At 37.8% G+C, this 15,943-nt stretch overlaps 2 protein-coding genes across 3 annotated transcripts in view; both read right to left on the bottom strand.

The window, feature by feature from the left end:
- The window catches only part of gjb7 (gap junction protein beta 7), a 14,580-nt gene extending 6,173 nt beyond the window's left edge, over positions 1 to 8,407 (bottom strand). Inside the window, exons 1-2 of the mRNA XM_008428699.2 lie at positions 7,863 to 8,407; positions 7,556 to 7,769 (exon numbers count right to left, since the gene is read on the bottom strand). The gene's annotated coding sequence lies outside the window, so the exon portion shown is untranslated. The remainder of the gene's footprint in view (positions 1 to 7,555; positions 7,770 to 7,862) is intronic.
- A 1,298-nt stretch (positions 8,408 to 9,705) lies between these two features.
- st6gal1 (ST6 beta-galactosamide alpha-2,6-sialyltranferase 1) overlaps positions 9,706 to 15,943 on the bottom strand; it is a 36,428-nt gene continuing 30,190 nt past the window's right edge. For both annotated transcript variants that reach the window (XM_008428697.2, XM_017308612.1), the window contains one exon: positions 9,706 to 15,367. In XM_008428697.2, the coding sequence (XP_008426919.1) occupies positions 15,102 to 15,367 (266 nt within the window). In that variant the 3' untranslated portion in view covers positions 9,706 to 15,101. The remainder of the gene's footprint in view (positions 15,368 to 15,943) is intronic.

Below are 15,943 nucleotides of genomic sequence, written 5' to 3'. Positions count from 1 at the left end.
TAGAATACTGCTAATGTCCTTGGGGTCGGACGGGGGCATTTTGCCCTAGTTCAACTTGGAGGTGAAGAAAAGTGAGGTAAAAATAAAAGTGAGAAAATCTCCCGGTCTTTAGGTTTGAAGTAATCCAGTTATGATGTCGATAATGTGAATAAAACCATAAAAATTGTGACTTAAAAAAAATTCACAAGCAAAGTTATCAGTAAGGACGGGAGAGAGCAAGGTAAGCTGTTCCTCCTTCAGCTGCCAGACGCAATTTCTAAAATTCTAGAATAGTGGCAGCATCTTGGGGTAGCTTGCAATAAAAAATTTTGGCCAAGGCATTGGATATTTGATCTGTTATTCCCTCTGGTTTTGGATGCTGTCCCATCAAAAATTATTTTTTTGTCTCACTTTGTTACTTTTGCACAATTATGATTAGTAACAAAAAAATTCAAATAATAGCATGATGCCTTTGAAAAGGAGGCATCATAAATTAGCACAGGACCAAGGAGCAAAGGCTCAAATCCCCTACTCTAACATCTCTCCTTAGCTCTCTACAACCAGACAGAGATTCAAAGTGGAGCAGCAAAAGTAAACCAGGTGGATTAGCAGTGTTTGCTAACAACTTGTGGTGGACATGTCACTGTAAAATATTGTCTCCACTGCTTGACAACTGAGCTGTTAGCATCCCATCACTGTCATAAGACTGTTAGGCAGAAAATGTCTTCACTTAGTTGTTTTTTCAGAATTGTTGCCAAAGTAGCATGTTTAGACAAGCTAGAAGTAATCCAATGTCAGGCACTCCAAACCTGAGGGAGCTTACATTTATGAAATAAGCAATATTTCTAAATTAATTTTTGAATATATCCCAGTTTGTTTTGATGAAATGTAGCACTAAAACCCTATTTCAGTACTTAAACTTTTTGAGAAAAAAAAGTATCATTCTTTATTCTTTTGTTGTTGCCTAAAATGTAACCTGGGGATATACAGAGATGAGAGTTTAATATACTAAATTGCTTCATAAAAATAATGTATAAAACCTATACCTCCAAAAAGGGTTAGGCTCATGACAGAAAAAAAAACACCTGAACAAGTATGACTTTTTTGGAGGGTTGAAAGTTTATGACTTCCACCCTTCCAAAAAGTCATGCTTGGTCTCATCTAAACTTTGGTTAAGATGAGACCAAAATAGAGACGTTTGACCATATTCCACAGTTCCATGTCTGAAGAACGGCAAACACAGCACATCAGTAAAAACACATCATACCAACTGTCAAACATGATAGTGGAGGACATATGATTTAATCTAATTTTGCAGCCAAAGGAATTACAGTAATTACCCACCTTCACAAAACACTTAAGGCCAGGATTTTAGAGTTCAGATTAAAGTGGTTGTTTAACTGAGCTCCCATGTCAGATAATCTCATTTCCAACTTGTGTAGGTGGGAGCCAGCCACTCAACACAAATTTGTGATGCAAAAATATGAAAATGTTTGCAAGACGAACTATGAAAAATACAGCAGGACTAGTAAGGTACAGCAATCATCATTTCATGACTATACCAATACAGTATGTGTTTGTTGTGTGGCAAAATTCCTTCTTCTATGGAAGTTTAATTGAAAACAGAACAAATCTGTTAAACCCTTTAGAAAGGGGGATGTTTACCTCTCATTTCCGCATAACAATGTTGTGACCGTGAAGAGTTCACCTCAATGCCTCTTGTTTTGGTTCAATCATGTCATCTTGATTTGTGATTCACAAAAGAATCAGAAGAAGAGGAGCTTATCTTTCTGGGTGTAAATGTTTGCAGGTCTTTATAAATGCAGATTTTTATGAATTGAAGCAGAGATGATAGATTATTAGTAAAGAGTTTTATCTTGCTGGATGAGGACATAGATTGTTTTTACCTCATCAAAAAAAGGTAAAAAGAAGCTTATCAACTGTTAGCTCCAGGCGATAAAATCTCCACGCCTAGACATCCCTCTTGCTATTCTCTTGGTCTTCAGTACCACACAGAAAATTTTGAACATATTTTTTAACTAACAGTTTGATGTGGATCACCAACTGAGACTTTGAGTCCAGAAACATCCAAAGTCTGAGTCTTTGAAAAAAATTTATCATGAATTGACAACCTAACTGGTGGATTTCACAGTTATAGGTAAGGTAAAGTAATTTTATTTATATAGCACATTTTCAGCAACAAAACAATTCAAAGTGCTTTACATGAATTAAAAGGAAATACAAACAAAATGACAAACCAAAGGCAAGAAAAAGAGGAAAGAGAGCATAAGAGGAAAGAGAGCATAAGAAAACTAATCTAATGTTGATCTAAAGTATGTAACTAAGTGCTCCTGTTCAGGTTTACTAAGGGTGCGTTCACACTGCAGCCTGAAATGACCCAATTCCGATTCTTTTTTTTTTTTTGGACGTAATGCGACCTGTATCCGATCTTTTCATGGCAGTGTGAACAGCACAGGTCAGATTCTTTTTCGAATCTGACCCATATCCGACACGTATCCAATTAAAATGCGACCTAACGTCCAGGTCATCCGAACTGTACGCCACTGATTCTCAACAAATCTCACTATTCTGTGTCCTGATATGCGCAAGCGGAAAGAAAAACAACAACCATGACGGACTACATGAGGATTAAGTTGTTAATATGTTGCTCTGGCCAGACTACAACTTCAATTATGTAAGCCAGTGGTCCCCAAACTACGGCCCGCGGGCAGGATCCGGTCCTCCTCCACATTTGGTCTGGCCCCCTGAACAATATCAGAGAGCATTCTGATTTTTTTTCATATACCGTATTTTCCGGACTATATGAGCCATTTATATGTGGATTTTTCTTCAGCCACCAGGGGGCTCTTTAGCAGGAAGTGAATCATTGGAAGTCAAAATTGGAAATAAAAGAAGAAAGCGCCCATTAAAACGGAATTAGGTTTTAATAGGGAATTGAAATTTGTGAATTTTGTAGATCAGTTAAATAGCATCGAGGGGGAAAAGAAGATTTTTTTTTTTTAAATAATACTGGGATCATTATGAGAATTTGAGGTATAGATATTAGGATCCAGTAGATGGCAGTAGTGCAACAATAATGCTGCTGTTGAAATCTAAAGAAGAAGAAACAGCAGCAGAAGAAGAAGAAGTCCATTTTCTTTTAGCACATGCTAGTAGCAACACGAAGGATCAGCACTTTTACTGTTACAGTTACCGTTTGAAAACTACCGTAATCAGTTCAGTTAAATCTAATCTTGGCAACTTTTTCTTTTTCAACCGTAATAAATGTGATATTCAATTGACCTGTTATGACTCAAACGTTGGCTGTCCGCCCCCCTCTGCTGCTCTTGCATCGATGTGGAAAACCTGGAGCGGCAGAGATATCTGCGGCTTATATGTGTAGGTTTAAAAAACAAACAAACGTTGACGTTGTGGTTTATTGTCCGGTGCGGCTCATAGTTCGGAAAATACGGACTATAATCCTTCCTGGATTTTTTCTGTGAGAACCCAGAGAGGGTTGTTTGGTTATTATTTATTTCATTAATAGTGTTATTATTTATTTCATTAATAGTGTTAGAATATGTTCTCATCTTAACTTGTCTTTGAGTTATTTTGTGTTATGTGTTCATGTTTTATAATTTACTTTGAAAGGTAAAGCTGCAAGTTCTGTAACCTGTCACTTTGTTTATGTGCATGTTGTACTGCTGTTGTCCACCAGGGGAAATGAGAGTGAGTTCTTGTGTAAAAGCAGCGCTGTTCTAACAAAGAGAAGTAGAGATGGAGTTAACGGAAGGCTGAACGTTAGCAATAAAGTGAACACAGCTATCTAACGAAAAGAAGTGTGATTCATTTTAAAGATGAGTACTGAACAAGAAAACGCAACAAATAGTGTTATTATTTATTTCCTGACTTGTTTTGTGAAGAACCCAGAGATGGCTATTTGATTGTGCTTTCAGGAAAACAATATATTTTTACATTTAGGCTCTCCTGCAATCGTCACACTTTTTCTGTTACAAACTGACTCCGGCCCCCAGCAGAGAAGGAAATAGTTATGTGGCCCTCACAGGAAAAAGTTTGGGGACCCCTGACCCTGATGTAAGCTATGCCATAGACATAATATAAGAGTAAACGCCTCATGGCCGCTCTCGCCTATTGTCGCTGACGAGATTTAGGGCGGCCATCTTGGAGCGGTCCACCACTCCACTCAGCGTTATGTGTTTAGCAGCACAATGACGTATCAGCGCATTTAATCGATCATAACACGGTTTTCTGTTACTGGAAAGCATATTCAATAATCAATCAATCAATCAATTTTTATTTGTATAGCACATTTCAGCAGCAAGGCATTTCAAAGTGCTTTACATAATTAAAATAAAAATAAAAACAGAATAAACAGTGAGAAAGAGATTTTGAAAAAGATTAAAAAAGATAAAAACATATTAAAAGTAAAAATAAAAACATTAAAAACATCGATTCACGTGAGGACTTGCCCTTATAGGGTCTCCTTGAACAGAGTTTTAGCAGAGCGACATACAAGGATTCTCAAACCTAAGACATTAAAATCCGCAATTTAGCCATAAGCAACTCTAAACAGGTGGGTTTTAATTTGAGATTTAAAAGCACTCAGTGTTTCAGCTGTTTTACAGTTTTCTGGAAGTTTGTTCCAAATCTGWGGTGCATAGAAGCTGAATGCTGCTTCTCCTCGTTTGGTTCTGGGGATGCAGAGCAGAACCAGAACCAGAAGATCTGAGGGGTCTAGACGGTTGGTACAGTAATAACAGATCTTTAATGCATTGTGGTGCTAAACCGTTCAGTGATTTATAAACTAMCATCAGTATTTTAAAGTCTATTCTCTGAGCTACAGGGAGCCAGTGTAGGGACTTTAAAACTGGTGTTATGTCTCTATCTTCCTGGTTTTAGTGAGAACAGCAGCAGCAGCTTCTGGATCAGCTGCAGCTGGAGGACTGATTTGTTAGTCAGACCTGTGAAGACGCTGTTGCAGTAATCAATGCGGCTAAAGATAAACGCATGGATGAGTTTCTCTAGATCGTGCTGAGACATCAGACCTCTAATCCTGGAGGACTTATGTCAAACATCTATCAAATTCAAACATCTAAGCTACATTTATAAACAATTGTATTTTTAAAGTATGTTTTTAATACATAGTTCAGCATATTTAAATATGCTTAGTGGCTATAACAATAGAATAGGAATGGAATATTCTGATATTGATGTATGATGAGCAGATTACAAAGCACACAGCCGTTCATAATTTATTTAATAAATTATTTAGTAATATCAATACATATTTATATAACTATAAAAACACAAATAAATAATGATTAATACTGAATAATATACATTGGATACATGTTTATATATATCTATATGTATATGCATACATATATATAGATATATCTGTGTTTTCCAGCCGACGAGTTCTAGCTTCAGAGATTCAGCAGCTGAGATTGAGTCCAAAATCCGATCCGAGATTCATCCTGCAGTGAATCTGTCTCTCTTTATAGATTCTCCCTCTTCTTCCTCACATCGTGTCTTTAGGAAACTTTCAAAACAAAAACGGAAGATTTAGGATATATCTTACTTTTGACAGAGTGAAAGAATTACATATAAATAATAGTCTTTACCACCTGTGTAAACTTTGCTGGTGAATGTTATAACACATAAGTTTTATAATATATGTTACATTGTTTCATTTCTAATATAGGCTCTTGTGTCAGATAATCTAAGTCAATGTTAGAGAATAATTAATTTTTTTAGATTTACGGAATCTCAGTTATCCTTCATAGCAGCTGAACCCGTATTACACCGAGCACTGTAGCTAATATTAGCTGGTATCTCRCYGGTGGACATAAATACAGTAAAGTAATATTCYAATCACAATATATRCACAATAATATGTCCATCTTACTTGTGAAATGTTGTTTGTGGAGCCCTGACATCAATAGTCCATBGATCHGAACAACAATATCCCTCAGTGCTGAGGCATCTTCTGCTGTTTTGATTGAGCAAAGTAGGAGGGACGACCGCTCCAAGATGGCCGCCGTATTTCCTGGGCCGGAGCAGCCAATGCGGAATGCAAAATGACCTCCAGCAGGCCACAAATGTGCATGTGTCTGCACAAACGGTTAGAAACCGACTCCATGAGGATGGTATGAGGGCCCGACGTCCACAGATGGGGGTTGTGCTCACAGCCCAACACCGTGCAGGACGCTTGGCATTTGTCAGAGAACACCAGGTTGGACAAATTCGCCACTGGCGCCTTGTGCTCTTCATAGATGAAAACAGGTTCACACTGAGCACGTGACGGACGTGACAGAGTCTTTCCCTCAGTGCTGAGGCATCTTCTGATGTTTTGATTGAACAAAGTAGGAGGGACGACCTCTCCAAGATGGCCGCCGTATTTTCTGCGCCAGAGCAGCCAATGGGGGGTCTACTCTTATATTATGTCTATGAGCTAAGCTCCACCGTTAGCAACCATGTTTACTTCCTCAAACACGGAGCACTTCTTCTTTTTAAGGCGGTTGGCAGAACACTGAGAACGCTGACACTATTGCGCCCTCTAGTGCGCATGCAGGACACTTTAAGGTTGTTTTCCCGTTCACACTGCAGAACGCAAAGAGGTCGCATTTACTGGCAGTGTGAACGGTCCCGGCAAAAAAATCGGAATTGGGTCACTTCAGGCTGCAGTGTAAGTGTTCTCTGGTCTGATTCCATTTCTAGGTAAGCTGAGCAGTAGAATCAGCTGTTCTTGTCATGTGTGCAGCACTGTTTTAATGGAAATTATGTAGGTTTCCAGGAACCAGATCATTTCAAAGAATAATCAACCATTTATTTTAGCTCCCAAACACCGTCCAATGAATGCAGCTCTTTCAGTCTCTTTATTGTGCTGTTGCCTTTTCAAAGGGTAAAAGGTAATTTTGTGCTCCGCCCATCAGGCTGAACAACACAAATGAAAGAATTTAAAAATAAAAAAAGGTAAATGAAAGCAACCTGACATTAGAAGAAACAAAACACAGTATACTATTTAGAACTTTGCTTCCAGTCTCAACATGTATTTAGTTAGTTTTGAACATAAATATAAATAAATTGGGGTCCTCTCTTAACTCCACTGAAAACTACCTGATGTCATTGAACAGAGTTTTAAAGTCTATGTGCTTATGTTATTTAGTTTTTACTCCAACTTAGTGACTACGTCATACATAAATTATGTGAGTTTGGGGAAACTGATCTCTGTGGAATCAAATTTGCAAATAATCAAATGGTCTGACTTGCTGATCTGGTTATTCAGCCTAAGGCCAGATTTCAAGGCTATTGGTCACACAGATACAGACAGAAAAACAGCTTTATCCAGACAAGAGATGCCCAGTGAGAAAAACTATAAAGTTACAGAAATTAACATGTTTGGGAAGTAATTTTTCTACGTCACATGATTTTCTGGTGTTGGAATTTCAGAATATTCTACAAAATTAAAAACAAATAGATTTCTTGTTACTTTTCCTGCATCAATCTAAAAGTCTAAAGCCATGTTATAAAGCAGACAGAGACTAGATCTTACCAGTTATGTCCAAAGAAAGAGGTTTATCCTTGGACCCAGATGGTTTGGGTTTCTTCTGTGAGTCACACCTGATCCGATCAGACTCCTGCATGCAGCAGCTTTATGTCAGACTCACATCAGTCTGCTTCTTGTTCTGTTTTCTTTACAGCACTCTGCCTTTCCTGTAACATGTGGCCAGCAGTCCCCTCGGAGCACATCACCTGCTGGAAACTCACTGGGTGTGAACAGAGACAACATCAGTAATGCAAATAAAATTCATTCATGGCCACACCAGTCCAGGTGGGTTGTGCTTTCATTCCTTCTTCACCTGCCTGCTACTGGTTGATGACACAGGGATCGTGTTACTCTGCCAATGAGTAAATAATACATGTCACCTCCTCAGGTCAGAGTCGTCCTGTTGCTCATCTGTTGGAGTTTGGCTGGAAGCCAATAAAAAATACGGACATCACATCTGAGGCAATAATGCACCGTCCATGGGTCCCCTATGGGCCTGTTGTGTTGGGTTTTTTTGTTTCTTTTAATGGAACTATGTGTACTGTGTATAGTATAGTGAGGTGTTGTGTTTTTTGTGCTCACTTAGCCATTGCTAAAGAAGTTTGCTGTAAAAGAGACAATACTTAATAAAATTGACCTTTTTGAGCTTCACATCATCCTAAAATGTTATTCCCTCTTCAAAAGACGACACCTCACAGAGCACTCTACCCCTGTAACTCCCTCACTCAGCTCCTCCAGCCACAATTAGAAAACACCTGGTGGAGCTCATTATATATACTCAGTGCAATGCTGGTAAAAACTTTTTTAAAGGGTTAATAGAGCAGCGATGTTGTAATGACTTCATTAGGGGAGAGTTCCAGAAAGAGCAGATTTTAAACAGATAGAGGCCCAATTTCAAACATTAATTTACAAAGTCCAATTTTTTAAAAGTCATTTCTGATATATGCAGCTTTTTTTATAATAATTGGTGGAAACATAGTTGCTTGATTGTGCCCTAAAATGGCGCTACATGCCTGGAAAATACATAATACTGCCCCTAATATAACTATTGTTACAACTGAATTACACTTCATTTATTTTTCCATTCAAGTCTTTTATTTGGCAGGAGATATTTCTCCCTATCCTGAAAAAAAGAAAATGTGAAATACGTTTTCTTGTTAAATGTTCAGTTTTTCAACATTAAAGCTAAATCGGATTTAGCTTCTCTCTCTGTGCACCTGCATTTTTACTCCCCTCTTTTCTAGATTCTGGTTTTATGCTTCATGAATGTTTGGCCCACTTTTCTATTTCAGCTCAATTTATCTTTTGCTTGCTTCCCTCCTTTTGCAGCACCTTTAGTTTGGCTTTTGTTGGCAGAAGTATACTAAATTCTCCAGGTGTTGGAGGAGCAGCTTTTTTTGCCTTTATTTTTGACAATGACAATAAACTATTGAATCCTGAAAACCCATTTAGACCTGAAAGCAGTTGAGAGTGTTCTCGAGTTTAAAAGCAAACCTTTTCAGGCAGGTGTTTAAGTTCTGTTACTAACACTGTTTATACAAAAATTACTTCATGCTAAAAAAAAAAATAGAGAAAAAGAATAAAAACCCAGCTCCAAGAAACAGTCCTATTTGGTGTCGATGTGAATAGATAAATCACTTACGCCCTCTTGTGGCATGAGTCCATAACATGGTAAATATGAAAATCTAATTAAAAAACATCCAAAAAGCTCCAAAATATTCTCGTTAGGTTGTCATTAAGATACTCATATCTTGCTCAAAACAAAAATCTCTGCTGGACCATCACAGAAGTGAAAGTTAACTTTGCAGAAGACATTGCTAACACCATCAATAATCATTGATGACTTTGTTGCCTCCTTTCCTTCCAGCTTCAGTTTTGTTGAAAGATGCTGGATACTCATTCATTTGACTACATCTATGTCCATCTGTCATGCCTCAGAACCTAAAGAATTGGACAGTGGTCAGCATTTGGCTTCTTGTTTGCACACAAAGGCTTGAAGCAGCAAGATTCTCATAGAAATTCTTGATCTATATCCATCAGCAGGTGAGTAGAATTTTTTCCTCAACTGGTTTAATGATATTCTGGCCTGCTGAGGGAGAACTATGTACATGCATTAATAATTACATGCTAGTAAAAATGTACAACTGAACTCAGGCTTTGTTTTCAAGCAGTCTATATTTACACTTCAGAAAAAAAAACAGATTCAGGTGCAGAAAATGACTTTTTGCAGATCTTTCATCAAAAACAGCAAAATGAGGTTAAAAATGTTTGTGACAGTGTTCTTCGATGCTAAACACAAATCAATCGTATTTTACATTTGACCTTGCACCTAAGTAGCAAGGGGACACAATGGAGGAAAAGCACACATAAAAAATACTTAAATATGTCCAACCAAGTCTCTGAGAAACTCAAAGTATGAAGTCAGAGCAGAATTGAATGTACATCGGTTAGTTAAAACAACAAAATCTTCTGACACATGCTAATTAAAGACATTAGTGCAACTGCATAGGAAATGTTTTTCAATTTAAACAACGAAAATAATCGATGTATTGGGTAAAAACAAAAAATAAAACAAAAAAATAAGCCAGCATTCTCTTAGCTTACATACATGCTATGATGTCCATGAAAAAAAAAAAACTACATAGCTTTTTTAAACGTAACATTTTGTTGCAGAAATCAGCAGTTTTGTAAACCAACAACAATGCAGCATGTGAATCAAACTGCAGTAGCAGCTACATGGCTGGGCAGAGTTCACTGGGGAGGGTTAGGGTTTGCTACGATCAATAGTGCATTCCAGTTGGACTCAAGTTATAAGTTATAAATACAGAAAAAGATCAACTGGAGTACTCTCTAAAGTCATACTACTAACTTGGACAGTTGGTGGTTAATCACCAGCGAAGTTGACTGCTTATATTCAACATAGCAGTATTTGCACTTTTGATGATCTGCAGGTAAATGTGTTTCTACATTGGTTAAATGGAAAAAATACAAGAAAATATATTGTATAATAGTTAGCAAAATCTCCCAGGTCTTTCATTTGTAACTGAAGGTGACAGTTATAATTCCCAGGTCCAATTATAAACTTCTGAGGTTAACGGTATGCACTCTATTTGCATGCTGTTCTTTTGCATTTGGAAAACCATTTATAGGCCATACATAGTGTCATTTATTAAACTTATACATGCTTATACTGATGACACCCGAATTTTATGGGAGAGGCCCAGACTGTTGATTGAATCAACACGAAGTAGGTGAAATAAACAAAGGGACCACAAAGCAAATGTGATCAATAAATATTATTTCTAATTTAACTTATTTTTTCATTTTAACACATGTAGCATTAAATGAAATGCAGACTCGTAACCTGACCTGTTAGGAACCACTGTGCTACAGGGTCTGAATATAAAAGATGGCACATCAGTGATGGGGGTCCTACGTTCATGTTTGTACAACAGCATGAAAAGTTATAAATAAGGAAGTTATGGCCAGCTGCATGGTCTGATATGATACTTTAAATTAGCAGCACAGTTAATCTGTTTAATATAATACAGGAAAGAAATTAAATATCAGCCAGACTCAACAGATCTTTACCACTGTTACTTTTAATCTCCTTAGTCCAATAATGATGGACTCTTTATTAAAGGAAAACCATTTCCAGCCATACTTTTATTGGTTTCTATTCATAATATGGTGGTTGACCCACCATCTTGTTTCTACTAAGTAACAAAAGAATCATCAGTGGTTGATTCAGTGGTTGAAAAAGCATCTCATAGTGCTTTTTGAAGCACTATGAGATGTACCAGTCAGATTCTGGTGAAAGTTTTGGGGGGCGGGTTTCAAGGACTCCAGTGAAAAACTCAGTCATTTTGTATTTCAGTGTAAAACTCATCTGTACCAGAGATATGTAAAGATGTATTTTTAGGATAAAATGGCAGTTACACAAAAAATGGCTACTTTCTCAGAAGAATTGTGTGCTTGCCTTGAGTTTGAGCCTCACTTTGCACTCTGGTTAAGTAGACATGCTGTTTAAAGTTCAAGGAGCTCCACGCAGGTTTTTACTGTCAGTTTCCATGGCAACAAGAAAACAATGAGCTGCATTAGCTGCCATGCTGTTACATAAATGGTTTGTTCTTTCTCTTGTAACAAAGCAACTTCCGAGAAAAGTTTTACACATTCCACATGCATACACAGTAGGTGAAAGTACAACTGGGTGGCTCTTCACTGTAAAAAATAGCCATGCATAGGTTAACAGAAGTTTTAGTTTCCAGCGAAAAGCTGCAATAGTTATTGTGATTTCTACAAACAAAAGCAGAGGCATTCTGTGAATGCACACACATGCACAAAAAAGTGTGAACAACATATTTGCTAAATGCTTAGGAATACATCTGAGACAGAAACCTGGACAGTTTAAACTGCTCTACAGTTAAGGGTCAGACATTTTTAGATCTTGTTCCCGTGCTGTAAATGCAACACTCCACTGTTCTTTTCACTAAAGGAGTGGGAACTTTCACATTTACACACCATCACAGCTTCATCTCTAGGCAGTCTAATAAGCTTACAAATGATGAAACTGTGACCTTAAACTCACAATTCGCTGTGCCAATCAGTGCTGGCTTACTGGCTAAAATGATCTTAAAGAATGTATAAAATACTAATCCAATTTTTATGAAAAGCTAAACTTACTATGGCTGTAGTAAGCTTAAAGAAAGCAAGCAGGAAGCCTGAACATCTGCAGACATCCAAAAGTCTATTCAGCATTAAATAAAATCTTGTGTTATTTAGAGCCATTGTTTGGCTTTTAACTTAATTTTTTTATACCATCATTGTAATACACTTTGTATGCATAAATGAAATTCGTGCATTTTCTGTAAAACAACCCTTTTGAAACTTAAACTCCCTTTTTCTTTGAATAGCCAAGAACCAGCTACTTTCCTCCCTGGTATTCTAGCAGCTATATAAGCTGCTAGAATACCAGGGCTGTAGAACTGGTACATTTGAAATGTATATAAACATGCATTGTGCAGGACTCTTCCTTCCTGACCAGTCTCTCAACCTCATACTCCATGTTTAGACAACAAATGTATCCCAAGAAACAAAGAGATTGATGCCACAAGAGATTTGTGTAGTAAGATATTTTGGGGTGTAGCTGCTGTATGTTCTGGATGCTACCATGACGCAGATAAAGATGCTATTTTAGTATAACTTAAGTTTGGTCTTTTACCAGTCATTAGATGGTTGTGTTGGATAGAGCAGTGTGAACACTGTGCATTTACTGCAGAAAGTAGAGATCTGCATGCTCTGCACTTCCCCCTGGATTAGTGGTCTTATCTGGGCAGGAGCACACACACATCTGAGTTCTGGGCAGGAGCACACACACATCTGAGTTGTGCACCAAGTCGATTGTGCTAGTTGAAAGTTGAAAGTTAGTTTTTTGCCATTCATTTTACTGCAAAACATAATTGTCTCACTGTCCAATATAAGTAAGATAGTAAGTGCATTATATGAACTCATAAGACAGTGGAGGGGGTCCTAAAGCAGAAGGTACCATTGACAGTCTGGGATTCCAAGAACAGAAGCATCTTTCTGAGATCCACAGGTTTTTTTCTAAATGGGTTTTTTGGAGACTGTATGCCAACATCACTTAGGTGTTAAAACAGCTTTAAGACTAAAGCCATTAAAAATCCAGCTAGACTCAAACTTAGCTTTTGTTAAATTAGTTTCAATTGTTTACCAATTTTTTTGAAATCAAGTATTTTTAATACTTAGTGATTTTTACCTTTTCCAATTGAACAATGATTCATCACATCACCTAAAAATATGTAATTTACATCAGTCATTCAGCTTTACATTGGTTATTCGGATTTATGTTGATAGTTAGGGGTTAGGCAAAACGGAATGTGGCAATTTTTCTACGTGCTCTTAAAGGGGCAGTATTGTGTTTCATAGCCAGACATGATCATTTTGTAGCACATTTGAGTAATTGTTGACTTTAGTTCAGTCGTTATAACAATGCTGTATATATCAAATATGATTTAAAATAAATTTCAGTTTGTAATTTAATTCCTTGAAATTGGGCCTCAGTCTCTACAAACTGCTGCTCTGACACGCTGCTTTCAGGAAGAAGGAACCCTGCTCCTCTATCAAGCCTTTAACAGCATTTTTACAGGCATTGCACTAAGAAGTAGCTTGTATAATGGTGCAGTTCCACCAGGTGCTTTAAAGTTGCTGCTGGCTAGTCTGAAGGAGTCACAGGGGAGGGCTGCTCTGAGGCGGGAGCTGGGAAACTGGAACCTCTTCCTCAGCCCACCCAAGCATTTTGCACAGCTGAATAGTTGTCAAGGCAGATTCAAGGATTTCTCAAACATGCATGGAAAAAAAAATAAATCAAAGCAAAACTAACCTCTATTCTGAGGGCAATAGGATTTTTCAGTGTCAGAACTTCAGAGATAATGAACTTTTATTTGCAGTCATTTAACAGGCCACATTCTACATCTGTCACCTCAACAGTGGGGCTTCCTGAGCCTTGGCAAGAAGGGCAGCTAAACTCCCCAAACAATAATGCCCAAGAGATAAATGAGCAATGAAACAAAAATAAACCTCAAGACAGTTACATGTAAATGTGTAAAATGAGCCGAGTGATGGCACCCAGTCAGATGCTGGCAGTGGAGAACTTAGCCTTTTTTAACTTCAGAAATTCTCAAATTAACCGGAAAACAAAAATTAGTCCTTTCATTTTAAACAACAGCAACTGAAACAGAAGCAATCTGAAAGGTCAGATACAACTATTATAATTTTATAGGTACAAACAGAACCTGGAAGTTTATATTTACGTGTAGCATTTTGTTTAGGAGACAAGTCATATTTCAGTTTTATCCTAAATTGATCTATTTTCCATTAAGGTTTATGTTTGATAGAAAATAAGCAACTTCAGAGAAAAGAGGGTCAGGTAGGTACAGGAAATGAACTTCTAGCTGAAAGCGACAGAGTCGAATGAAGACTATCCTGTTAATTTCTGAGAATGTTTTAACCCAGGTTAGTCAAAAACCTATTAAAAAATAGAAACTTAACCAGGTTGAGCTTAGAGGATCAAGTTTGATTTTTGTTATACATGTCCCTTTGCTTCTTTGGAGTTAGGTTTTATGTTCTCCATAAAAATGGACTTATTACAAGGTATATCATTTTAGTTTTTAAGACACAGAGTCCAATGATTTTACAGACAAAATTCCTGTTTTTAGAGTGAAAGAATTTGCAATTACCTTTTAAAATCGTTTGATATCTCTGTATGTTTAGCTGATGTTTCTTAGTACTATAAAGAATTACAATTTTTTGTAAATCAGCAGTAAGGAACGTGCAGAGGTTTAGGTTTTGATTGTATATAATTCTTAGTTTGGAGCAGCTTACCTACATATAAGTGCTAGTGCCAGTTTTTGTCATTTCACGCCAGTGTTTTCTGCGGGATCGTCATTTAACATCAACATAGGGCACTCTTTAAAGAAAAGCATCAGATATGAGGTTGACATGCGTCCATCCTCACTCGTCATGCACGTTTCAGTCAGTGCTCCTGCACCACTTCCACTGTGCAGTTCATGGCACTGAACCCAGGCAGCGTGACGCGCCCATGGTTGTAGATGTCCTGATCAGAGCCCTGGTTCATGCGCTTGACCAGGTTCTTCTCGTACAGCAGCGGGTGGTAAGCCCCGAATGTGCAGGCGGCGTCATAGAAACGCTGATAGTAGTGGCAGAGTGGCGTCTTTCGGCGAGACGGCAGAAACTCATAGACATGCACCACCTCACACAGTGACATCATCAGGATGGTGCCTGCACAGACAAAAGGAGATTTCTATTACAACTTGAGAAAATGTACATCAAAAGTGGCGCAAGGATGGGTCAAAGGGGCTTAGGTGACAAAGGTGTTTGTGAGGGATGAAATGCTGATCACTGTAGTGCTGATTTGACTTCCAACTTTCCCAAATCTCAAGCCAATAGAGCTTCAACAAATTTGATCCACAGTAGATGCACCTCACATCTCCAGGTCATGTTGGTCCATAACAGCTTAACGTGATGATTGATTGGTAAATGTTTATAACGCAAGCAAATGTGACCAAAATCAGATTTTTGTTTTTTGCTCAAAGGCAACTTCCGACCTTTTCACCCCATGAGACATGCATCGTAGTTCTGCACCAGAAGAAGCCAGACCAGAAGTAAACAGTAGCAGTTGTAAAATTATTAATGAGGTCTGTTCAACTGAGGTGCATGACATGACAATGTCACCACTCTGGGTTCTGACTACACATCCCAACAGACCTCTTTACAGAAGATGCTCCTCAAAACACCAAGGCCATTAGTTGTGCTCTTTTTATTAGTTTCCCTCATCAATTCTGTTGGCTCCCATAT

Source organism: Poecilia reticulata, linkage group LG14, assembly GCF_000633615.1.
Source record: "Poecilia reticulata strain Guanapo linkage group LG14, Guppy_female_1.0+MT, whole genome shotgun sequence".
Classification (NCBI taxonomy): Eukaryota; Metazoa; Chordata; class Actinopteri; order Cyprinodontiformes; family Poeciliidae; genus Poecilia; species Poecilia reticulata.
The sequence above is the reverse complement of the archived record's forward strand: the minus strand, read 5'-3'. Positions and strand labels throughout refer to the sequence as shown.